This window comes from Brachyhypopomus gauderio, unplaced genomic scaffold (assembly GCF_052324685.1).
Source record: "Brachyhypopomus gauderio isolate BG-103 unplaced genomic scaffold, BGAUD_0.2 sc43, whole genome shotgun sequence".
NCBI classification, from domain to species: Eukaryota; Metazoa; Chordata; class Actinopteri; order Gymnotiformes; family Hypopomidae; genus Brachyhypopomus; species Brachyhypopomus gauderio.
In genome coordinates this window covers 1,873,774-1,897,964 of record NW_027506869.1, presented here as the reverse complement: position 1 = coordinate 1,897,964, position 24,191 = coordinate 1,873,774, and the positions used below count along the sequence as shown (strand labels likewise).

The window sequence follows — 24,191 nt, the reverse complement described above, 5'->3', positions numbered from 1 at the left end:
AAATTAAGTGATGTCGCTCTTTGGCAGATTCAGAAATTTGCATCAATATATTAAGATACACCGTTTTAACCATACCATGCATTTCACACACACTTCATACAAAAACGATACGTACGTTCATACATCGAATTTGATCTTATTGCACAAAAATACACAGTCTATAAAAGCCTGCGTCCCAAAAATGAAATACCTGAGTTTACTACAAAACGAAAACTACATAGACCAGAATGCCATAGTGTGCAAAGCATGCGGAGCACGCCTTATAAAATTGTTCTGTATTATTCGGGAAATGTGTAACTGTGGTGATGTTTAATGTATTACAAGTTTAATATATATCACGCCTCGTTATAACTAGCTAAACATGACAAGTAATATTAATGTTTAAAATTTGTTTCTCCTGCCTTGAGCTCCGGCGCCCGTGTGGCCACCTGCGATCACGTGACCTGCGATCACGAGGAAACGTTTCTCCAGGATGTTGTTATTATAGCCACATACTGTTCGCGTCTTGACAGCAGCGTTGTGTCGGTGTTTTTGGAAATATTATTAAAGCAGTTAACGGTCACTTGTAGATACAAAAATGTCATCCGAGGAGTTTGAGAAACTTCACGAGATATACAGGTCACTGTACGACGAGCTGAAAGCGATTCCTGATGGAGCGGCGCGATGTCATGGGGGTAGCTGCACGTTTATTCCTGTCTTCAACATTTCCCACTGTCGCCGACAGTTAATTCTTCTCCACACCTTATTCCCCATACACATTGTTTTAATGCACCCGGCTCCGGTGTAAAGATTACAGTAGATCATGAGATGCATGCTTGAATCCCCGTGAACATGTCCCAGTCCCTTATTCAAGAGGACCTGTTCCGCATCGCTTTGCCAAACCTCGTCCTCTTCTCCTCTCAATCTCCCCTGTTCTAGCACAATAAAGTGTTAATTAGCGGATAACAAGATATACGACCTAAAACAAGGGGAACTTCTGTTAGAAAAATGTAAAACGTTATTGTTTTGTTTTTCTTCTTAGAGGAGAAGAAGAAGTTAATCAGAGTGTTTGATGAACGGATTGGGGAGGCACAAGAAGTAGTAAGTATACTTACAAGATTAGAAGAAGTAGTATTTGTTTTACAAGATTAGAAGTATTTATTTTACAAGATTAGAAGAAGTAGTATTTATATTTGCAAGATTAGAAGGAGTAGTTTTTATATTGCTGTGTTTTATCACCAAAGTTGAGTTAGCTTTTTTTTGACCTGCCAAAAGTCATGTAGGTGCAGGACCTCTGTTATGAATGGACCAGTTCACCACATCCCATAAGTGCTGAATTGGGATCGTGTTGGGTGAACGGGCAGGCCACACAGAGCTCCACAAACAATTCTAACCAGACGGCGCCGGTCACAATGTTTCACCTGTCCACTGTGGGTGGGAATACCTTCTATGAAGTAATTATGGTACACACATGACAATATGGATCGTGCGGAAATGTAAAATTCCGCACAACATCAGAAATAGAATGTCTCATCCGTCTGGCAGCCACCGCCATGTCACGCTCAAACTCCCATAATTCACGTCACCTTGCTACGAGCATGCTGACCCATGTTCAGCCTCACTAACCAGTACCACACCCTACAACATATACAGGTGTGGGTGTTCCCAAGATACACCTCACAGCAAAGTGGTCTGGGTTCGATTCTCGGTCTGGTCCGCTCTTTGTGGAGTTTGCATGTTCTCCCTGTACCTGTGTGGTAGGTAGACATGTGTGGTAGGTTGACCACTCTAAATTGCCCGTAGGTGTGAATGTGTACATGTGTGTTGGCCATGTAGTGGACTGGCGACTTACCCATGGTGTACGCTGCCTTCACCTGATGAGGCTGGGATTGGCTCCAGCCAGCCCCCCTATGACCCCAACTAGCGGGATTAAGCAGTAAAGATGATTGATGGATGGATGAATGGATGGATGTTTCATACATGTACACTTGTGTGACTAATGTTCACTCCTCTTGCATGATATTCAGCTTTCTAGCAGGCAGGCTATGAGTCTATGACAGTGAGTTGTCAGTCAAACATGCTAATTAAAATATTAGGACCACGCCCAGTCTGATTAGCCAATTTGGTTGGTTTTTGAGAAGTGTTTTAGAATACTTATGTTGCTTATTACTGCTGGATTTTTGTAGAATGTTTAAACAATAGCATCATATATATTTAAGACTTTAGAATATATTCCCTGGAAATGTAAGAATTTCTGTGATATCCCTAGAAAATGCTCAACCTTCAGCAGTTCCTTGAGATTCAGTTTGACAGAGAATCCCCGACCACTATTATAAGGAGATTATAAACAATAACTTGGTTTTACAAAGCTTTGATAAAACATGTTCTGTTAGCTGCATTCTTTCTCATTTACCTGGAATCTTAATTTCCCCTAAAAGTGCTTTCCTGTCACTAGAGGGCACCAAAGGCTCATTAAACCTGTAACTGTCATTCAGGGCTTTGTTCTAGTTTCATTTTTACAGCAATATATATTTGAATTTATCAAATGAACCATAACTGCGGACACCAGGTGTTAACTGTTAATTATCATCAAAGACTAATTACTGAAGTTTAACTAGTATTATCTTAGTCTGCCTCTAAGGCAGAGTCTGAAAAAATATGCATTTATTGTAATACTGCTGGTCAGCAATACCACCAAACAAATTCAGTGTATTATTGAGAAGGTTCATCTATATAAAAGGAAATTAGGTATCTAGTCATGGAACTAACTAGACCATGCTGTAGGCATAAACAAAAAAAATTAAAATCAAAATGATAAAAGATTATGGGAATAAAATGGAGAAATGGATCAAACCACCACGCAACAATCTCTTTAACCATGTACAACCAAACAATGACAGACAAAAATCAGAAGGAAAACTGCCTTGGGATTCAGAATACCAGGATTTTTAAAAAGGGAAGTTGGATCTAGATGTTCTGAACTTGCACCAGTGCTGATCCTGTAGACACAGCGGAAGCCTTGTTGGACTGTCTTATTGACTCTGTCCAGTTACCACATGAAGCCGCATCTCTTGGTTCAATGGATGGTATGTGGATTAATGATTTACACATGACCCCCATTGTGAGAACTACACAGAATCATAAGTGCAATTATCTGGCAAAGAATTAATGCAAATAATACTTAAATTATCCATGTAAACCCATAAATGAATACATGTAAATATTGACCAATTTAGAACAGGCAATGCAGACAGTCACATTCACATGAAAAGAGTCCCTATTTCTGGATAAACATTTTCCAAAGCAGCCAAACACACACAAAAAACAATAAATCCTTATAGATTAATTTGTTAATAATAATCTCATTACATAAACAAAAAAAATGGCACTAGTGAAATTCTTATTAATCAAATGTACCTCGTTGGCTGCTGAAAAGAGGTATTTATTGACCTTTATCTTTTATGGCTTGTTTCATTCACTTCTCCCAAACAACTTGATGCCAACACCATTCTTGCGAAATTATAGTAGTGATGTGTATAACTACTAAATTATATTTAGCAAATGAAGACAGAGGTGGCTCAGCAGAGAACCCGATGGTGCTGATTACCACTGTTGGGCCCTGAGAAAGACACTTAACCCTCAATTGATCAAATTGTACTCATTACCATTGTAAGTCCGCCTAATGCCGTAAGTCTGTAAAGAGCTGACTGTGTATAAACCTTCTGCTTCCTGATATCATTTCCTACTTTCTCTTCATCTTAATTAAGTAAATGCCATTTGAAGTGCTTAGCAAGCATAATGAAATGCTGTACGGTGTGCAGCAGCTAAAAGTGTCCCCCCTGCAACCTGCAGCCGCAGGTCTGTTCTGTTCACCACTCCTGTGGCGATAGCACCGAAATACAAGGAAGCCTGACTTGTCAACGTTAGATACATTTCATATTCAGGTCACTGTCCTCTTGTGCCTCTAATGGGTCACATGGTGCAAGTTTTGGGTTTGATGAAGATCACACATTTCACACACTTCACCCGAGGCCATGGATTCACCCTCCACGTGCTCTCTCTGCATCACACAATCTGAACAGTGATGAGATAATCTCATGCATCACAGACTACATAAGTTCCTGTGGACTGTTGGTATCCGATACTGTTCCAGTAACGCGCCATGGGCTACAAGCAACTTAAACATCTCTCCTTAACCACAAAAAAACAGCCTTTGGGACACGAGTCTAGGACGACATGCAGAGTGTTCAAAAAGAGCTCAGACCAAAGATTAACACTGCCAAGAGGACCACAGAGTTAAGATGGAGACCACACTGGAGAAGAAAGAACATGATGTATGGACAGGCTGGAAAGATGTTACAGCCTTCAACCAGCACAGCCTTGGAACATCAGCTGAGGGCAGCTGTGAGTGAATGAGTTAAATCAGTTTATATGAGTTAAACCAGTTTTTATATGGGTTAAACCAGTTTATATGAGTTAAACCAGTTTTTATATGGGTTGACAGTACCATTCCAGCTGTCCTGTGTTAAAGAAGGACATGAGATCAAACGCCTTATTCTATGCTGTTGTGTGCTGGAGCAACAGTATCAACAGAAGAACTCTGAGTGAACTGAGCTGGTGAAGAATATCTGCTGTGGGAACCAAGCTGGAGACTCTGGGTGTTGGAGCAGAACATGAGACTCCCAATAAACCTCTTAGCACTCCATACATCACACCTCCTGCAGAAAATGGGGGAAGACCTGAGGGCCAGATTTGATGGCAAACGTCTGTGAGGACACTACAGATCGCCACTGTCTCACTAGTAGGGACACTACTGGTCTCCACTCTCTCACTAGTAGGGACACTACTGGTCTCCACTCTCTCACTAGTAGGGACACTACTGGTGTCCACTCTCACTAGTTGGGACACTACTGGTCTCCACTCTCTCACTAGTAGGGACATTACTGGTCTCCACTCTCACTAGTAGGGACCCTACTGGTCTCCACTCTGTTGAGCAGCACTACACAGATCAATGTCTGCAGTATTTTAATGTGCGCGGATACACACGGAGCTTCGTTACTTATTGGTGTGACACTTTCACACTGATTGTGCAGTTTAAAGTGAGAGCTGTCATCACTGCTGCTGTTGGACAGTTGGACGCCTCTCGTCTGTGTAGGTTCTGTCCTGTTGATGCCGTTCATGTAGATTCATTATGTACTTTACAGGCAAGACGCATCTTGCTCTTGTAAACTTAGAAATAAGTACTTTTGTAACTCTCCTCTCTACCTCAGACTAATTTGTTTGTCCCTGTTTTTGACTATTTTGTGTCTACTCTTGTATGTTTACTGCTGTGTGATGCTGCAGTGTGGGATCAATAAAATTTCTTATCTCTTCTTATTTTATATTGTCAAGGGAAGATTAGAATCCAGCAGGAACTTAGGAGCATAGAATATTTAACAAGCTCTAGAAATGTGTAATGTTGAGGATTGCAAGCTATCCAAACAGACTTTATGACGCGGAGGGCCTGCAGAGGAATACAAGAAGCTGTAAAATTTGGCTGACGTGTCCATGCAGAAGGCATAAACGTCTCTTTGTTTAAAACTTTAATCCTTTTATTGGTGGTTCAGCTCAGACGTTATGGTTCCCGATATGCACCTGATGACTTATTCATGCGAGTGTTGAAGGATGACTGAAAGGTTGGTTAAGGTCGTGTAAGGTTGGGCCACTTTCTGTCGATATTTTACCACCAATTTTACTGCAATACCAGAAAAAGAAGATGGTTATCGGCAATGGTGTCGGGTTCAGAAGTTGAGTATTATTGGGTTGGTTACATTAAGCTCACTTTGAATGCTCGCGTCCTCTGACGGGTTGTGCTGGAGGGTCCGGTTGTTGGTTTCGAGCGCTGTGTTTCAGGCTTTTCTCGTTGTTCACCTCCACCAGCTTCAGGCGATGGAGCAGGAGTTGGTTGGAGCTCCGTCTTCCTTCAGGAACCCCATGTCCTCCAAAGTCAGGCTGTACCACCGGGACCTCACCAAGTTACAGCGGGACCTGCGTGGCGCGGACGCGGGTCCGGGCCGCTCCGGCCGCCCTCGAGACAGCAGGCACGGCGTCTATGCCGTGGAGAATGAGCACAGCGTGAGTATGCCTCTCCTGGCCTGTAGGGGGAGCTGTTCATAGGCCCGACAATGTAAAGGTTAGTTTAGCTGACCAGCTATTGATCTGTACTGTACTGTACTGTATGGGGTGTTACATTCTGTCCTTTGGTGTCAGGTCAACTTGGTGCTCGTCTATATGCATTACACAACTAACATATGCAACGTCAATTTCAATTCTCATTCATATATTATGTTGTAAGAGTGTGAGCATGGCCTACAGAACTTAAAGTTCATCTTGGAGCTCTGGAGCGTCAACATCACTGCTGGTCAAATCAATCAGCATTTCTTACGCAGGACATTGTTGCATAACAGCATTGTGGGAATTGGTGTCCACACATGGCTGAGTGAGCTGATGGCAGCAGAAAAGCAGAGAAAGCGTGAAGGTCCAACAAACGAGTGATGTGATGTGTCCAAAAGTGTGATGGTCCTACAGACGACCCCAAGTGTGACGGTCCTAGAGACGACCCCAAGTGTGACGGCCCTAAGTGTGACGGCCCTAGAGACGACCCCAAGTGTGACGGCCCTAGAGACGACCCCAAGTGTGACGGCCCTAGAGACGACCCCAAGTGTGACGGCCCTAGAGACGACCCCAAGTGTGACGGTCCTAGAGACGACCCCAAGTGTGATGACCCCAAGTGTGACGGCCCTAGAGACGACCCCAAGTGTGACGGCCCTAGAGACGACCCCAAGTGTGACGGCCCTAGAGACGACCCCAAGTGTGACGGCCCTAGAGACGACCCCAAGTGTGACGGCCCTAGAGACGGCCCCAAGTGTGACGGTCCTAGAGACGGCCCCAAGTGTGACGGTCCTAGAGACGACCCCAAGTGTGACGGTCCTAGAGACGACCCCAAGTGTGACGGTCCTAGAGACGACCCCAAGTGTGACGGTCCTAGAGACGACCCCAAGTGTGACGACCCCAAGTGTGACGACCCCAAGCGTGACGGCCCTAGAGACGACCCCAAGCGTGACGGCCCTAGAGACGACCCCAAGCGTGACGGCCCTAGAGACGACCCCAAGCGTGACGGCCCTAGAGACGACCCCAAGCGTGACGGTCCTAGAGACGACCCTAAGTTTGACAGTACTAGAGACGACCCTAAGGACAAAAAGGGAAGTGAAAATGTCTTGCAGTTGGCAACTGTAGCATTAAGCACAGAGGGAGTGTTTAATTACAGATAACATCTGTCAGTAGTTCTAAGCATCTTGTGAAATTGTTGAAACTGTGCTGCTGGTTTTCGGGTAAAGATGGTGACTTTTGCTATTAAGGGCTCCCAGTTACCAGAAGGGGTGTGGTGCTAAAGCTTAGAAGAAGGATGTACAGGGGGAAGTTAATTGAGAACAAATTATTTTTATTTTCATGCAGAACCACCAAGAAGTTTCACTTACACATTTGGTTTACATTATTTAGCTGAGGACAGCAGAAAACAGGACATGGAAAGAATCTAGAAAAGACACTAAGGTCAGGAGGGAAACCAGCAGACAGAATACAGACTAAAGTTTCACTTACACATTTACATTTTTTCTCACAGAAGTTACTGTATAAAAAACAAAAGCTTTGAGTTTTGAAGCTGTATTCCAGACTTTTCCAAATTATTCAATAAACATTAATACCATGACCTTTACAGCAACCCCAAAGGAAAAATATTTAATTGAGGAGTTTCCTGTGCAGGAAATCCTGTGTTCTTTTTTTTTACAGTTCTGCCTGGATTTCAAGCTTTTCATTTTCACTTAAACTTTTGAATGGTCAAATTCAGTTTTTTTCATAGTGAAATATGTGATTGCATACATGATTCAAACAATTTTAAAAGATAATCAGTGTGAAAATGATTCTTTCGTGCAAGTGCTTTCTTGCGTGCACTGCGTGTCCGTCTGCTGGTCTCCAACATTACAAATGAGCTGATGAGTCGTTCACATGATGCCGTATTGCAGGTCACTCAACAGGACAGTGGTGTGTCATGCAGTGCACAGTGCAGCACGTTGTGCTTCCTGGACGGAGGTGCATGCCACCTTAGCCCTGTGCTGTGTTTGACGCTAATATTCATATTACCAGTGTACAGATTGTAAGGTTCCAGGGTCTCGGGTGTGGCCCTGTTCCTCATCAGTGTGTTCTGGTCGTGTTCAGGCCCAACTGCAGGCCCAGCGCGTCATGCTGCTCCAGGGCACGGAGGCGTTGAGCAGCGCCTCACAGAGCATCGCCAGGAGTCAACGCATCGCCGCTGAGACCGACCAGATCGGCACGGACATCATTGAGGAGCTGGGAGAACAGAGAGAGCAGCTGGACCGGACCAGAGACAGGGTGAGGGACGAGGGTGAGGGACGAGGGTGAGGGACGAGGGTGAGGGACGTGGGTGAGGGACGTGGGTGAGGGACGAGGGTGAGGGACGAGGGTGAGGGACGAGGGTGAGGGACGAGGGTGAGGGACGTGGGACGTGGGTGAGGGACGTGGGACGTGGGTGAGGGACGAGGGTGAGGGACGAGGGTGAGGGACGAGGGTGAGGGACGAGGGTGAGGGACGTGAGTGAGGGACGAGGGTGAGGGACGTGGGTGAGGGACGTGGGTGAGGGACGAGGGTGAGGGACGTGAGTGAGGGACGTGAGTGAGGGACGAGGGTGAGGGACGTGGGTGAGGGACGTGAGTGAGGGACGTGGGTGAGGGACGAGGGTGAGGGACGTGGGTGAGGGACGTGAGTGAGGGACGTGAGTGAGGGACGAGGGTGAGGGACGAGGGTGAGGGACGAGGGTGAGGGACGTGGGTGAGGGACGAGGGTGAGGGACGAGGGTGAGGGACGAGGGTGAGGGACGTGAGTGAGGGACGTGGGTGAGAGACGTGGGTGAGGGACGAGGGTGAGGGACGAGGGTGAGGGACGTGGGTGAGGGACGTGGGTGAGGGACGTGAGTGAGGGACGTGGGTGAGGGACGTGAGTGAGGGACGTGAGTGAGGGACGAGGGTGAGGGACGTGGGTGAGGGACGTGAGTGAGGGACGAGGGTGAGGGACGTGGGTGAGGGACGTGAGTGAGGGACGTGGGTGAGGGACGAGGGTGAGGGACGAGGGTGAGGGACGTGGGTGAGGGACGAGGGTGAGGGACGTGGGTGAGGGACGAGGGTGAGGGACGTGGGTGAGGGACGTGAGTGAGGGACGAGGGTGAGGGACGTGGGTGAGGGACGTGGGTGAGGGACGTGGGTGAGGGACGAGGGTGAGGGACGTGGGTGAGGGACGAGGGTGAGGGACGAGGGTGAGGGACGAGGGTGAGGGACGTGGGTGAGGGACGAGGGTGAGGGACGTGGGTGAGGGACGTGGGTGAGGGACGTGGGTGAGGGACGAGGGTGAGGGACGAGGGTGAGGGACGTGGGTGAGGGACGTGGGTGAGGGACGAGGGTGAGGGACGTGAGTGAGGGACGTGGGTGAGGGACGTGGGTGAGGGACGAGGGTGAGGGACGTGGGTGAGGGACGTGGGTGAGGGACGTGGGTGAGAGACGTGGGTGAGGGACGAGGGTGAGGGACGAGGGTGAGGGACGAGGGTGAGGGACGTGGGTGAGGGACGAGGGTGAGGGACGAGGGTGAGGGACGAGGGTGAGGGACGAGGGTGAGGGACGTGGGTGAGGGACGAGGGTGAGGGACGTGGGTGAGGGACGTGGGTGAGGGACGTGGGTGAGGGACGTGGGTGAGGGACGAGGGTGAGGGACGTGAGTGAGGGATTAGGGTGAGGGACAGACCGATTGAAGGACTAATTAATGGATCTGTTGCTCAGTCCTTGGATGGATACACTACCTAGACATATTGGTAGATCTGTAGCCTGATTGCCAGATGATGATGATGATGATGATGATTCTTCAGATGATATAAAGTGACTCTGTACAGAGTTGCTGAAGAGGCGTGAGGTGTTTTTCCTTCGTGTCATCCCTCCGTTCTCTTCTCCAGCTGGTGCACACTGGAGAGAACCTGAGTCGCAGCAGGAAGATCTTGCGGGCAATGTCGCGACGGTAAGACCCGTCACGCCCCGCCCGGAGGCTCCAGGCATCTCCGCCCACAGCACCATGACTCGCTCTGTAACTTCCTCTCGCTCTGTCCTGGCAGCGTGATGACCAATAAGTTGCTGCTGGGGATCATCATCGTTATGGAGGTGGCCATACTGGGAGCGGTGGTGTACCTCAAGTTCTTCAGACGCTAGGCCACGCCAGCCCACACCAGACAGCTGAATGTGCAACATTATCTCTCTCTCTCTCTCTCTCTCTCTCTCTCTCTCTCTCTCTCTTTCTCTCTCTCTCTCTCTCTCTCTCTCTCTCTCACCGACTTGCTCTGAAGATACAGGATGGGTAGTGAGACAGACTTTTTGGCTATCCATGGCCCAGAGCAGAGAAGCCACACCCCCTGAGCAGAGAAGCCCCACCCCCTGCCCCTGGGCGATGGTGATGCGGGTAAAACCCTGCATCTTTCCTGCATCCGCAGATACCAGGCCAGGCTTCTACTGCCATATGAGGAGTGTTCTCCATATGCTGTGGATGGATTTAAACAAAACTGGCATCTGTCCAGTGTTGACAGCAGCAGGGGAAAGGCGGAGCTAGCAAGCGTCATGTGACCATGTGATGGCTTCCAGAAAGAAGTGGGTAAAAGAATAACACAAAAAGAATGATGAAGATGCGGTTAAAAAGGAACAGACACAGTGAACCTGAACCAGACTCTTAAGTGTTTGCCTTTTTGTACTTGACTAATTTAATAGGTCAGACATCAGTTTAGTTGATCTTTTGAAATGTTTTTTTCTTTTTTACATGAACTATTGAACAGAATCTCTTTGCATTTGTCGTTTATGGCAGTGTGATTATACCATTAAACTAGTTCTCAGACAGGCATGTGTTTACAGAGAACTGATACAGTTGCACAAGACAGGAAGCTGGGAGGTGTGTGTGTGAGTGTGTGTGAGTATGTGTGTGTGTGTGTGGTTATGCATGCATGTTCCTTCCTGTTCAGGAGGGATAAACACCAGTGACCTGCTGTAACCCCACGTGCTCTGGTCTTCTTACTGTTATTTAAAAACTCCTGCGAGTGGCTCAACTCTTTCATAACAAGTGGGCATGGTTTTGTGCTCAGAAGCACTCTGAGGTCATGGGAGGACACTATGGGAAACAATTGATCTGGATCCTGAATAGAACACCTTATCCAACATTTAATCTTTTGTTGAATTCGTTTAGTTCTGTGGCCATGATTGTTCCAAGTTCAATGGACGCGATTTGTGTTTGTGATGTAATATATTCATTCAGTTCACAGATAACTTAGAAAGGTCTTATGTACATAAACTGTGACTTATCACAGTAAAACACTCTAACTGAACAATGTTGGATAAAGAGTAATATTACTATTATGGACAATGGTGGTGGACCTCACTGGGTTTTTCAAAGGCTGATCAGAAATCCCAGCTTTACCCAGACCAATCCAATATTAAATATTATTTTGATCACATATAAACATAAACACAAACCAAAGGCCATTCTTAGAATTATTTATTAGTAATACTAAAAAAATAAATGTATCATTAATTAATTTTGTTTATGGTTTGCACACTTAATTGCTATTATTGTTGCCAAGTAGGACATGAAGTATATAACAGTCTGAAATTAAAACATTCACACAACAATTCTGCTTTTTGTTTTGTAAATGTCATTATGAAAAAAGAAAAAGAAGTTATTTCACAGAACTATACCAGACTATTAAAATGTGTAGACCAGGGCTGCTCTTTACATGCAGTAAGATTCCTGTGAACGAAAACATTTCACCAGAACTGCCAGTTTTACCCACTGGAATGTAATTTTATACTAATCCTTGTACAGTGTTTTCAAAATGTAGCTACTTTATTGTGCACGTTTACGTTTCTGACTGTGTTTGTACCTTTTCAAAGAGAAAATGAATATCGAGATGAATCCGTATGAAGAGCACTCATATGTGACTGGATGATCACTGGTTCATTAGCTCAAGAACATGCTGGTCTGTTCAGCTGAGCTGCCAAGCAGAGGGACTCTGAGTTTGACGACTCCCATCAGAGCCTTTGTGAATGATCTAACAGTCACAGCCACCTCGGTGCCAGGATGTAGGTCGTTTCTCCAGGGTTTAGAGGGAGAGGATGACTACCTGATACTGTTGTAATCTAGATGCTACTACTGTAACGTACGTCATGGAGAAGCTGGTTAAAGACCGTGGGAAGATCGTCAACAGCGCACTGAAGCATGTGGCCTCCATCAACAACATGAACCAGGAGTTGGGGTATGGTTGGAGGCACGGTTGGAGACGAGGCTACCAGGAAAATTCCCGGTGTTTTCCCCAGCACCTTTCTTAAGTGGTGGAGGACTCTTGAGGGAATGAGTCAGCACTTGCACAGGTGGCTAAGACAACCATGTAGTCAGAGCGGCGTCAAGGGGCCACGTGCACCCCGCGTGTCTCCACATACTCAAGATGTGCTGCAGGATAGTGAGTCACGTGACCCAAAGGTCGGGACAGGATATAGTGGGCCGTCTGGAGCTGTGCCTGCTGCAATCAGGTGAGACCTGTGACCAAGCTGAGACTACCATGGGGAAAATCCCAGGTGTGTTCAGGGCTGAGCGTAAGAATGTGGGTTGTTAATGTTAAACGTGTAGCCGACTGTAGGCAGGTGCAGTCATTAGAAATGTTGAAAAACACATATCACGGTGGAGAAGCGGGACTTGTCCTGTTATTGAAAGAAGAACAGACTGAATTTTTTCCATCAAACAATTTATTGTAACAAAAATAGATTTAAGTACACAATTTTGTTAGGAAAATTATTTGCATATTTGTTTAGAAAAAAAATCACTGGCAAATTGATGAGTTGTTAGTAATTATAAAAATAAGAATTCAATCTAATCTAAGAAAACAGTGCAGAAAGAAAAACATTGAAACCATATCTGGTTCAAAAGTGCAAAGTCTTCAAAATGACATTCAGTCAACACGTCATCTGCTGCTAATTTTATGTTCAAAGTAGACAAAGCCGACAAGCAACAGTAATGAACTAATTTATTGATTATTTTTTCCTCTTTTTTTGAGGCAGTTAATGCAGTGGAGGACTGCACCAATACCAGCAGATACATCCAACACGACATCCAAACTTAAATATCCACCGACACTTAACTTCACCATCAACTTCTTAACGATCCATCAGCATATATCTAAACACGCCAGTTTGTGCTTTCTCTCATTTCTGGCTATCAGTAATGTTATGATATAATGGATATCTGTATTGCTTATATTAACAGACAACTTCAATATCAGTATCGGGGACGATATATATATGTATATATATATATATATATATATATATATATATATATATATATATATATATATATATAATGTATCGTTGATGGTATTGTTCAGCCTCTAGTCTTTTCTGTTCATGCTACATTTGAATCTAAGCAACTGTCGCTTTTTTTATTTCAGAGGGTAGCGGGTTCCCTCTCTCAAGGATACAGATTAATAATACCTTTCTATGCAACACATTCTATGCAGTACACATCTTATATTCGTGCAGTATTTGTGTGTAGTTATATACTACTGTGCATTTACTATTGCTAAGGGTTGCTTTTAAATGGTGGAATGCAAAGCGTTTTTTTTTGTTGTTTGTATGTTTGTTTGTTTGTTTGTTTCAAGTCTTCAAGCTGTGCCACTGGAGACGCTCTGAGTCCTCATATGTGGGTCTATTGCAGGATGGCCAGGGCCCCTTCACGAGTCTGTCCCAGTGAAGATGCGATGGCGTCCACCGCTAGGCTGGCCGTGGCCTCCACTGCTTCCTGATTGGCTCCCAGCGACGGGTTCACCTCCACCAGGTCCATCACGGAGAGCAACCCTAAGGACGGAATGCTGACTTATCACACTGTCTCCACAACAACCTTTTAAAACGCCGTAGCTCACACCATCGGCATCTCTTGAGGTTGAATATATGTTTTATGACTTTTAGGTGACAGTTGTAGGGAGATCTCACCTGTGTTATGGATCTCCTCTGTGATGTAGATACCCTCTCTGTAGGTCAGCCCCCCGTTAACGGGGGTGCCCGTGGCGGGGGCCAGAGACGGATCGAACGCATCAATGTCAAAGCTCAGGTGAATGGGACGTTTCTTCCTGTGACAGGTGATTCAAAACAAGGGTGTCACCACTGTTAAAACATTTCCCACTGTTTGTGGCAATATGGGCTAAGACTCCCCACCACTTCACTCCAAAATGCTAATCAAGCCAATCCCAGCCATCAAAGCCCAAGCCCATTTGGAGGTGTTTTCACATGAAAGGAGACCTTCTACTGAAAAGCCAAACATATTTCTTCAGCCTTGACCCAGTTTTTTGAAGCCAAACTGGGTGACGTGAACAGTGTTGAAGGATTTATATGTACCTGCTGTTATTCTGGTAATGCAGTAACGGCTATGACATTTGAGCAGGTTGCGTACCTTGCCAAGAGGTGATCCAGGGTAACTTCCATAACTTTCTGAATCCCAAGTTTGTCAATATCACGCATAGAGAAGCACTGTATTCCCAGGTCTTTGAGGATGACGCTGATGAAGATGGAGAAAGAACGGGAGACATGTCAGGGCAGGACAAAAGCGAAACGACAGTCAAGTGTTGGACTGTTTCCTTCCTCTGGGAGTTTTTCCAGTGTGTTTTTGAAACATATCCAGTTCTTTTAATGACTTGATTTTTATTTTATTGGTTTTTGATTTCTGTTTATTACATTATTATTATTCCAATTATTTCTTGTGGCTACATTTGATCAAGAAGTGCTAAATTACTCAGACATTTTATAGGGGATAATTGCATTTTATCTTAAGATAAGATAAGATAACCTTTATTGATCCCACGAATGGGAAATTCAGTTTCTTAGGTAGTGTCCTTAGTATGATATTTGTAATGAAACTCTATATAATACAGTTACCACCATTTAAGGAACATGAAGTCTTTACGGTATTGCACAACATCCCATGTAACTGTAAGCAACATGCAATGAGTTTCAACTTGTTGTGCTCTTCCCCAATATGTCTGTAAGGGACACTGAAGCAGATGTAAATCTCACAGTGTTTCATATTCCATAGCAAACGAGATTTAACCTACAGCTCAGCGTCCTGTTTTCACTAAGAATGTAATCTGCCACCACCACTTTTCATTAAGAATGAATCACCACCACCACCACTATTGGATATAACCGTCTATAACACGAGGCATCAGTAATGCAGGTTTATTGCAGCATACTGTAACGTAATACGTGTCTGTCCATCTTACCCTCTCAGGAAAGAAATATGCAAAGGCTCTTCAAAATCCTCTTTTACTGCAGAGCCCTTAAATGCAAAAATTTGTTGCCTTTTTTTAGGAATTCAATTTAAAACTTTTTGTTAACTATTTGGCCCTCAGGTAAAAGAATCAAGCGCTAGTTTTATTGATGTCTCACTCTTTTACAAAATGTTTTATCCATCGCGGAGAGGTTCGGGAATGTCGCGAGATGCAAATCCAGCGGCTTTCTAACTGTATGTGATCTTGTCAGAAACCACACTGTGTGTGGACAACGTGGACAACACAGTAACCGGACCTCAGCCAAAACCATGGCTTGAGAAGTTGCTATGGCCTTAAAAAAATAGTATGAAACAACCAATCTGGAAAAAGAACAGTCAACAGTTCATCATGAATTATGGAAGATTTATCAGTGTCTATAACTAAGCAGCATATGCCAAATTATTAGCTGGAAACTCTAAGAGGTAAAATGGCATCTTAATTGTAAACAATATTCTGTGTAAAAAAAAAATGTATTCAAGTTTGAGAACAGGTAATGGTGTGTACACAGCAGTGTTCATTAGTACAGTTCATGTAGTTACAATATGACCGCCTCAGTGTTGACAAGAACGTTGTCTCTCAACAGCTGACCATATAGTCCTATTGCCACTTAAAAAGTAGTTTTGTCCTAATATAGTTATTAGAGCATAAATTTATGTGGAGAACAGTACGTTGGGAATCTTGGTGTCCAAAAAAATAAATATGAGTGTTCTAGTGTTCCAAAAGGATGAATACATGCCCCCCCTGTTTCACTGGTATAGCATTGGTTCAAATGATCGTGGACCTTGAACTAAATATCCATAGCAGTTCAGGTGAGTAGGCGATAAATAGATATACCTATCTGTATCACCTGATATCAGGGTTATTATATTGTCTTAGAATTTTATTCAGCTGAATAAAGTCCTGACGTTGAATAACAGTGTCCTGATTTTAACGGAAGACGTAACAACACACTTACTCGAGCCACGAGAGATGCGCATGGTTCTGGTCTCAGATAAACCAGAGGTGAGGAATCTTGGTGTTATTTTGGACTCTGATCTTGAAATGTTATTTTACAACACTGTTGACGGCACCTTTTCCTTGCGCACCGTTGCCAGAGTTTGGGTTGTCTCACAGTGTGATGTGCTAAGAGGTCGCTTCATGTGTTCATGAGTTTCTCACTTCCTTTGGTGTTGCTGTACTGACACCCAGTTAGGGACAGCTTCGAAACTGATTTCAGATCAGTGTGTGCTCTAGCACCTTTGTTTTGTGGCATATACTTTCTGTTAAGCACTATGAGCTTTGGTCCACATATACACATTTGAGGGTTGTTTCTCTTGTTTTTTCGCAGCACGTCTACCAGAGCTCCCAGAACGATTAGCTGACAGTCGGGAACAAAAAGTGTTTCAGGATGTACATCAGAGGCTGTGTGGACAGATTACGTGTGGTCCATGGAGCAGAGGTCCAAGGGTTGCTCTGAACCGAGACAAATTGCGAGACACTTACTGCTCGCCAGGGTCCACGTCTCTCAGGCCGATGTACACCACGTCTTTGGCAGTGAGACACGGTTTCATCCAGGAGAATCCAGGAATTTCAGGCATCTACAACCAAAGGCCAAATATGATCAGATTACGAGCAAAGCGCTGAAAGAGATTGAAGGTAAACATGCTTCGAGACGTGTTTTTGTGGACTTTCAGTCAAGGGCAGTACAAATGTTGTGTTGGTTAAATAATGAAATACTGACAAAGAACGTTCCTCATATTAGAGGTCTTACACAATCTCACGGTGTACAGAGTCTAAAGGCTTCCTGTCAGCAGATGACACATAATGTTCAGGTTTTTGTGAAGTATGGTATTTAGCTGTCCAATTTAGTCTATTATATAACTCTAACCTCAAAATGACAACATGCTTTTCGTTTGTGGGGGTGTGTACGAGGGCACGTTTGTAGGCTAACATGGGATATTTACAATGACGGGAGCCAAGCAGGGTGAAGTTCAAATGGGAATTTCCAAGAAGTTCCAAGAAGGAATTTAAAGTTTAGGCTGCCAAATACATCCGAGAGGCTTGGCCATTAAAGTGGGTCACCTTGTCTTTTAGCTCTTTGAGCATGAAAGCCACGGACTGGCCATGGAGGTTTCCGGAAGGTGACGTATGGGGAGTGTTGATGTCAGCGTGGGCGTCGACCCAGATCAGACAAAGTTCTGGGCGCTGATTGGCGTGGCCTTTCACTGAGCCAATAGCTAAGCTAGAAGGGGTTGAGACAAAAAAAAAGTCACAATTTTTTTTATGTTGCTTCTCTTTTGTTTGTTGACTGCATTTCAGAGACATCTGCTAAAACAAGTTGTTATTCAGTGGCAGTATCTCTGCATTAAACCTGTTAACTTTATTCAGTGGAAAATGAAATAAATAGAGTCCACCACTACATCCAAATAAATCCTGTCCTTCTCCATCAAAGAGATGGAGAAAATATTTATAATTTTATAATTTTGTTGCGTGAAGATTCAAACTGAAGGCTGTACCAAGGGGCAGCGACTGCTAGACCAGGTGAGGACGTACCTGTGATCTCCTCCAAGCAAGATGGTGGTGTGTCCAGCTCCTACAGCCTTGCTTACTGCCTCTGACACAATCTGATTGGCCCGTCCAACCGTGCGGGGGAAAGGCACGTTCATGAAGTTGCCGTCATTCTCCAGGAGCGGGAAACTCAGATCTCCAAAGTCATGAACAGGGTTTTCTGGAGAAGTGGGCAAAACAGATAAGCACAAAGAAAATGATCTCTGAAAATGAATAACAAAACAAGGTGTTCCGTTGCAGACACCATCAAAAGAAAATAATATACGAACACAATTCATGCACAGTGGAAAAAACTTGCAAAATAACAACTCGAATGAAGTAACTGCAGTGCAATGATAACCAGAACGGCTTGTTTATTGTAGTAATCAGTTATTTTCAGCGACAGCCTTCCTGGCATCCATAAGTGATAAATATCTTCCCAGCTAACTCTGACCAAGCACTCGCAGTGACTGGCATGCAGGGGCAGCTGCTATTCGCTGTCACTCTCGGGGACGCCTGACTGTGCGTTTTCCACCCACCCCGCTTTCCCCAGAGGTCCCTGCTCAAGTTCCTTGGCACCCCTGCCACCCATCCTCCACAAATGTGCAAACAGCTGATAACTGTGGAGGAATTCGTGGTGAACTGGTTGTACTTGGCGGGGTGCGCCAGCGTGAGGTAAACCTCAAAGAGGCACACGCGAGTATCGCTGTGCACGTGTGGTATAGCAACTGGGGGAGGAACTGGGAACCGGTCTGCGTTACCCATTCGACCGCAAACCAATGATGGCAGCTCGGCCTCGGGTCATGTGCCGGCGGGGACATGTGTTTCAGTAATCCAAATTAGCTGTGTGAACGCATGTCACGACTGACATGCCATGACAAAGACAGCACAGGGATGGAAGGCTGTGCAGAATAAACACAACCTCGGCTGCAATCTAACAGCCGTATACTTGCAAACCGCAGCAAAACAGGAAGTGGGTGATCAGAGTTTCTGGTAAGGCTGACGAGACTACTGTGGTCTCGCAGCATGAGAAACAAACACTACTGCGACGTGTCAGCATGAGAAACATCAGCTGGTTTAGTAATGAGAGGATTGCTTTCGTTTTGTACTAAGTACTCAGATGCCATCTAAAGGAACCACACTGTTCCGATTCTTGTTGCATTACTGCAACATTCAGCGTTGCAACGTGTATCTAAATGTTATATCTGCAGTGAGGCAAATTTGGATGTCCATATTATGAACTGTATGAAATTACATATGATTTGGATTCTTGGAGCCTTCTGCTGACGCCAGTCCCCGTGTCATATATGGTTAAAGTATTTTCAAGGCTCCTCATATTGGCCTGCTTAATCTTGGGTGAAGTAGTTCTTCCTCACACCATCGCGTTTTTAACGTCAGACTTACAACTCTACGTCACACCCTCCCCCCCTCACCAGTATTACGCTAAATGCAGCATTACACAGGATTTACGTCAGAGAGAGCGTTTGTTCTCCTCGCCTCTCAGAAAAAAATATCTTGCAGGAATGCAGATAGTTCACATTCAAGGATTCCATCCTGCAGATAGGCTGAAGATAGTCTGGCCTATCGGATTACGGGGCAGACGACGATTATAGGACACCTAACCACGACGCAATATTTATCCCTTTACCAGCTGATCATGCTCCCGCAAACGAGAACATCTTTAATTCGCGCATTCAGCAAGGCTTCGGGTTCGCAATCATGTGTGACAGCAATAATAATTAAGAGCATGGTAAGTTAAACAAGCAATATTTTTTTAAAAGGATGTTTTATCGACGCAGTACGTTGTTATCGAGAGCAGCAACGTAACTAGACATGCATTTCCTGAAGGAAATACATAGTGCTTGAAAAGAGATGCAAGTCTCTGTGTGTGTGTGTGTGTGTGTGTGTGTGCCTGTTTGGAGTTGGTATAGGACAGAGGTAGGTAAGTGTGTGTGTGTGTGTGTGTGAGGTAGGTGTGTGTGTGTGTGAGGTAGGTGTGTGTGTGTGAGAGGTAGGTGTGTGTGTGTGTGTGTGTGAGGTAGGTGTGTGTGTGTGTGTGTTTGTGTGAGGTGTGTGTGTGTGTTTGTGTGTGAGGTAGGTGTGTGTTTGTGTGTGTGTGTTTTGTGTGTGTGTGTGAGGTAGGTGTGTGTGTGTTTTGTGTGTGTGAGGTAGGTGTGTGTGTGTGAGATCTGCCCCATCTGCCCCATTTGCCCCTCTACCTTATCTGCCCCTCTGCTCCATCTGCCCCTCTGCTCTATCTGCCCCTTCTGCTCCATCTGCCCCTTCTGCTCCATCTGCCCCTTCTGCTCTATCTGCCCTATCTGCCCCTCTGCTCCATCTGCCCCATCTGCCCCCTCTACTCCATCTACCCCATCTGCGCCATCTGGGTATGAGAGATGTATGTATGTGTGTGTGACTGTGTGGAGTGGGTATGAGAGATGCATGCGTGTGCGCGTGTGTGTGTGGGGGAGGGGGAGAGACATTCAAATAATAACTGTGACTCTCACTGAGTGAAAAAGCCTTGTTTTAGTGATTTGCACCCTCCGAACAAACGGTCGTAGTTCAGGACCCATTTAACTTATGTCAGGAATGTCACCTGATAGCCATTAAGGACTCAGCTGTTCCTCATCACCACGCCCACATTCCAGGCATTCATATACACCGTCATCACAACACCTCGTCGCGAAGTATTGCCAACCATGTTGCATACCGAGCGTTATCATACCCTGCTGTTTCTCCTGTGTACCGACCTCTGCTTGTTCCCTCGACCCCGTCTTCTGCCTAGCCCTCAGGTACCGTACGGACTCTGCCTTCCCGTTACGACCCCGGACCGGATAGACCACTCTCAACAAACGGCATTAGATCAACTCCGTTTATGCATTAACATCTCGCATTCTCTGGTTGTATCTATCTGCCAAATAAAGAGCACTGTGCTTTTGCATAAGGATCCCTCTCTGTCTCTTCTTAACGTTACAACTTATCGCTTCACCGAAGAGATTGTGTGAGAGAGGACCCCTTGCTGATGATTTTGATATATTTTGGTGTGGTTTGACCCTAAAATGACTGATTTATGACAAGTTAAACACACACAAAAATCTCAACAAAGCTGATTCTGATTCTCATACATTTATATGGGGGCCAATGGGGCAGTTTTCTGTGTCTGGTGCCAAACAAATGCTCATAACTCTAAAACTAATTGATCAAATGATTAGATATCTCGGCGTGCCAGAAAGGACAAGTTTCTCTCCCATTTAAAATTTAAATGGAGCTTCTAGGTCAAGGTGTCAGGATTTTACAGCAGTTTATCCACGAGAGTTTTGATCATTTTTCTTGCCAGCACACACTCTAACTGGCTGTTAAGATTTGAATTTCTGAACATTCCACCATTCATTTTAATAGGGCTTTTTTCATTTTTAATCTCAATTCTATTAAAATCTATAACTCTAATCGACTCCAAAAACGGATAGCACACCACACAGAGCCGAGACCTTCGAAACGCAGTTCGAACGGAGTCTGTACGTTAAGCGGTTCGGGCCGCATTAATCGCAGAAATTTGGAGAAGAACAATAATAAGAAGAAGTATGAGGAATATCAATATAGTGCTTTTCAAGCACTATAATTAGAGCGGCCGCGAGGGGCAGCGCGTGCACGCTGAAAGCTGAGCATCAGACCGGCGCGAGCGCTTCTACCCGACGGCATCTGCCGCTCAGCTGGGGCGCCGCGAGTTATCGGACAGTAATCGGAGATAACCAGGATTTCACTTATAATAATCACTTATAATACTTTCACTTATAATACCGACCCTGTCAAAGGAAAGGCCCTTAAAGTTACTTTTACGTTTTTAAAGAAAGTCACATGTAGAATGGCGAAGCTGCCCGTTCGTGGTCCAGCTCGCGGATGGCGCCCCTCGCGGCTGGAGCGGTGATTACATATGAGAGGCAGACGTCGACGGCTTTCTACTCCACGTGCTATATACATTCGAGCTATTATTACTGTTAATGTCACATAGCTTTCTGCTAAAGTCTGAGTTAATAGCTTAAAGCTAGTTGGCTAACTGGAATCAGTCAAAAAGTCATAAACTAGGCGTTTCTATTTCAACACATCCTACAAATCGCACTTCCGGCTATAACAGCCGAGTCACCGATGCGCAGGGAGATGTTATCTGATGCCTGTTATCCAGTGGCGGTTCTCACCACCTAATGAGGCGTCACACATCATTTTTGTGAATGGCACTAAGCTCTTGAGTGAGAATATGCCCCCCAACAGACCTACTGGTCCTAGTCTACCCCCCAGTTCAGATGGTCTAGTTTCTGAAAGATGTGCGACAGTCAAGTGGCACCTGCCAACACACCCCTTATGTTCTTTTTTAAAGATATCTCACATTGCAAACGTTTAGGTGATTTACATAGCTTATTTTTAAGTAATAATTTCATTTTCTAGTTTTAGACCCAATCTAGCGAAACAATAGCACAGGATTGAATGGATTTCTGCTGCTATTGCATCATCTCTGTACATCGCACTGTATGGTACTGTAGTCAGAATGCTGCTGCCGCACTGGGAAGGAAAAGGAACTGCCTCATATTAAGCAACACCCTACTGCTTAAAAAACAGCCTAAAGTTGCATCAACAGTAAAAGGTCAGCGGTTGGCGCTCAGATCCCTTTGCAGACGCCCGAGTCAACAACTTTTTTAACGCTCTGAATTTATTTAGTGATTTAAAATCAACTCATCAACCTGTCATCCCTAATCTCTACAGATCATGCGGGCGCAACAAAAACAACAGTGCACCAGTGTCTCGGAATGCGTCTCTGACGCCTACCCGTCTAGTCAGACACGCCCGTCCTCTATCAACATTGTATTAGATAAAAACATTAAAAGTGGATACATTTACTACAACCACGTGAATATTTAAACGCATTTTGAGGCCATGTCCGTGTCCTCAGTGTAACTTCGGAGATCTGCATGACGCAACGAGACTTCCTTTCTCGTGCAAGTTGATGTGAGCTAAGATGGAGGCGACGTCTGGATTTATTCTAGGAGAAAAAAATATTTGAAGACAAATGTACTTACCACGATTAGCCAGTCTCTCCACGAGAGCCGCATCTCTGATGGCCTGGGGTCCCCGCTCCACGCCTCCTCGTTTCTGAGAAGCAAACACGGACAAGCCATCACATCACCGCGCATGACGCAACCGTGAATACCAAACGTCTCTTAACGTCTCGAAATAACGCAAAGAAGGACCAAACGATGTTGAGGTTATTTGCAAATTGCATTTTCCTCACCTGCCCTTTGGAAAACGGAGCACCTAAAATCGCCACAGATTGCAAACGGTTCTGTTGACAAGAGTTCAGTGTGGAGCGGAGAAAGCGGGCCACCGTACTTTTCAGTGCCATGTTTGTTTAACTTAGAAAAACCTAAGAAATCACAGTGCCAGGATAGACTACAATAGCCCTTCTGTGTCCAGTTCTCCTCTTTTCAAACGGATAATGAAAGTATGCGCGGAGGCAGGACTTTTATCTTTCTTTCATCTCATGCATATTCATGAGCTCCCGAATTTGGCGCACCGGACCCCGTACGTTTCGCGTGACGGTCACTCTAACGGTCAGTCCGAAACCAAAACGACTCACCAGAACTAGCCCGAAATTCAATAACTGTCTCTAACATTTATGATGTGGCTATAGATGAGCTGTTGTAAACAGCATTTTATATCTTGGGCTGACATGCTGGTCAGATGGGATGACACACCTTCGCTCGCACCAATGGGAGGCGCGTGTGTGTGGGTTTGTTCTGAGGGGCCGTGCTGCACCGGCGGGGGCGCCTCTCACTCCGGGAGCTTCTCGGCTGGAAATTTCCGTTACTTCTTGCCACAGTTAACGGGCGCAGTTTCGTTTTGTGTCACCGTTAAATGAAACCGCACTTCTGAGGCTGAGAGATGTTTACGTGCTGTGTGTTTATTTATTTTAATACTTTTCAGCCTTCCGAGAAATGGTGCTGATAATGAGAAACGGTCTGCTGGCTTATGGTCTACGTAATGCGCTCTTCCAAAGTTACATAATTCCCAGGGATACAAATGAATAGATTTTTTATTAACTTGTATTATAATCGGGAATAATACGAAAGCCCTTCAATATGAAATCGGCTTACAGCAAAATCTGTAGGTTACAACTGGACTGATGAGTATTTCACGAAGCAAGTTTTAATAAAATCATGTTTTGTCAAGAAATCTTGGAAAAACTGGTCATA

General features: G+C 45.0%; 2 protein-coding genes across 2 annotated transcripts; one reads left to right on the top strand and one right to left on the bottom strand.

Moving 5' to 3' along the window:
- Window positions 1–442: 442 nt before the first annotated feature.
- On the top strand, window positions 443–12,652 carry vti1b (vesicle transport through interaction with t-SNAREs 1B). The gene is made up of 6 exons (XM_076985634.1): window positions 443–674; window positions 1,022–1,080; window positions 5,899–6,093; window positions 8,233–8,406; window positions 10,030–10,091; window positions 10,186–12,652. Exons 1-6 carry the CDS (start codon window positions 578–580, stop codon window positions 10,277–10,279), a joined length of 681 nt encoding a protein of 226 aa, XP_076841749.1. The 5' UTR covers window positions 443–577; the 3' UTR covers window positions 10,280–12,652.
- Window positions 12,653–13,736: 1,084 nt separating this feature from the next.
- Window positions 13,737–23,624, bottom strand: arg2 (arginase 2). The gene is made up of 8 exons (XM_076985631.1): window positions 23,231–23,624; window positions 23,019–23,091; window positions 17,956–18,130; window positions 17,485–17,644; window positions 16,906–17,000; window positions 14,550–14,654; window positions 14,093–14,229; window positions 13,737–13,957 (listed from the first exon to the last, which is right to left on the bottom strand). The coding sequence occupies exons 1-8, from the start codon at window positions 23,339–23,341 to the stop codon at window positions 13,809–13,811; spliced, it is 1,005 nt and encodes a 334-aa protein (XP_076841746.1). The 5' UTR covers window positions 23,342–23,624; the 3' UTR covers window positions 13,737–13,808.
- Between the last annotated feature and the right edge of the window lie 567 nt (window positions 23,625–24,191).

Excerpts from the sequence above, each read along its gene's own strand:
- vti1b (XM_076985634.1), top strand. The coding sequence starts at position 578 with ATGTCATCCGAGGAGTTTGAGAAACTTCACGAGATATACAGGTCACTG. Across the intron at positions 6,094-8,232 it reads CCGTGGAGAATGAGCACAGC|GCCCAACTGCAGGCCCAGCG; the intron begins GTGAGTATGCCT and ends GGTCGTGTTCAG. Across the intron at positions 8,407-10,029 it reads TGGACCGGACCAGAGACAGG|CTGGTGCACACTGGAGAGAA; the intron begins GTGAGGGACGAG and ends TCTCTTCTCCAG.
- arg2 (XM_076985631.1), bottom strand. The coding sequence starts at position 23,341 with ATGGCACTGAAAAGTACGGTGGCCCGCTTTCTCCGCTCCACACTGAAC. Across the intron at positions 17,645-17,955 it reads TTGCTTGGAGGAGATCACAG|CTTAGCTATTGGCTCAGTGA; the intron begins GTACGTCCTCAC and ends AACCCCTTCTAG. Across the intron at positions 14,230-14,549 it reads CTGGATCACCTCTTGGCAAG|GAAGAAACGTCCCATTCACC; the intron begins GTACGCAACCTG and ends CACCTGTCACAG.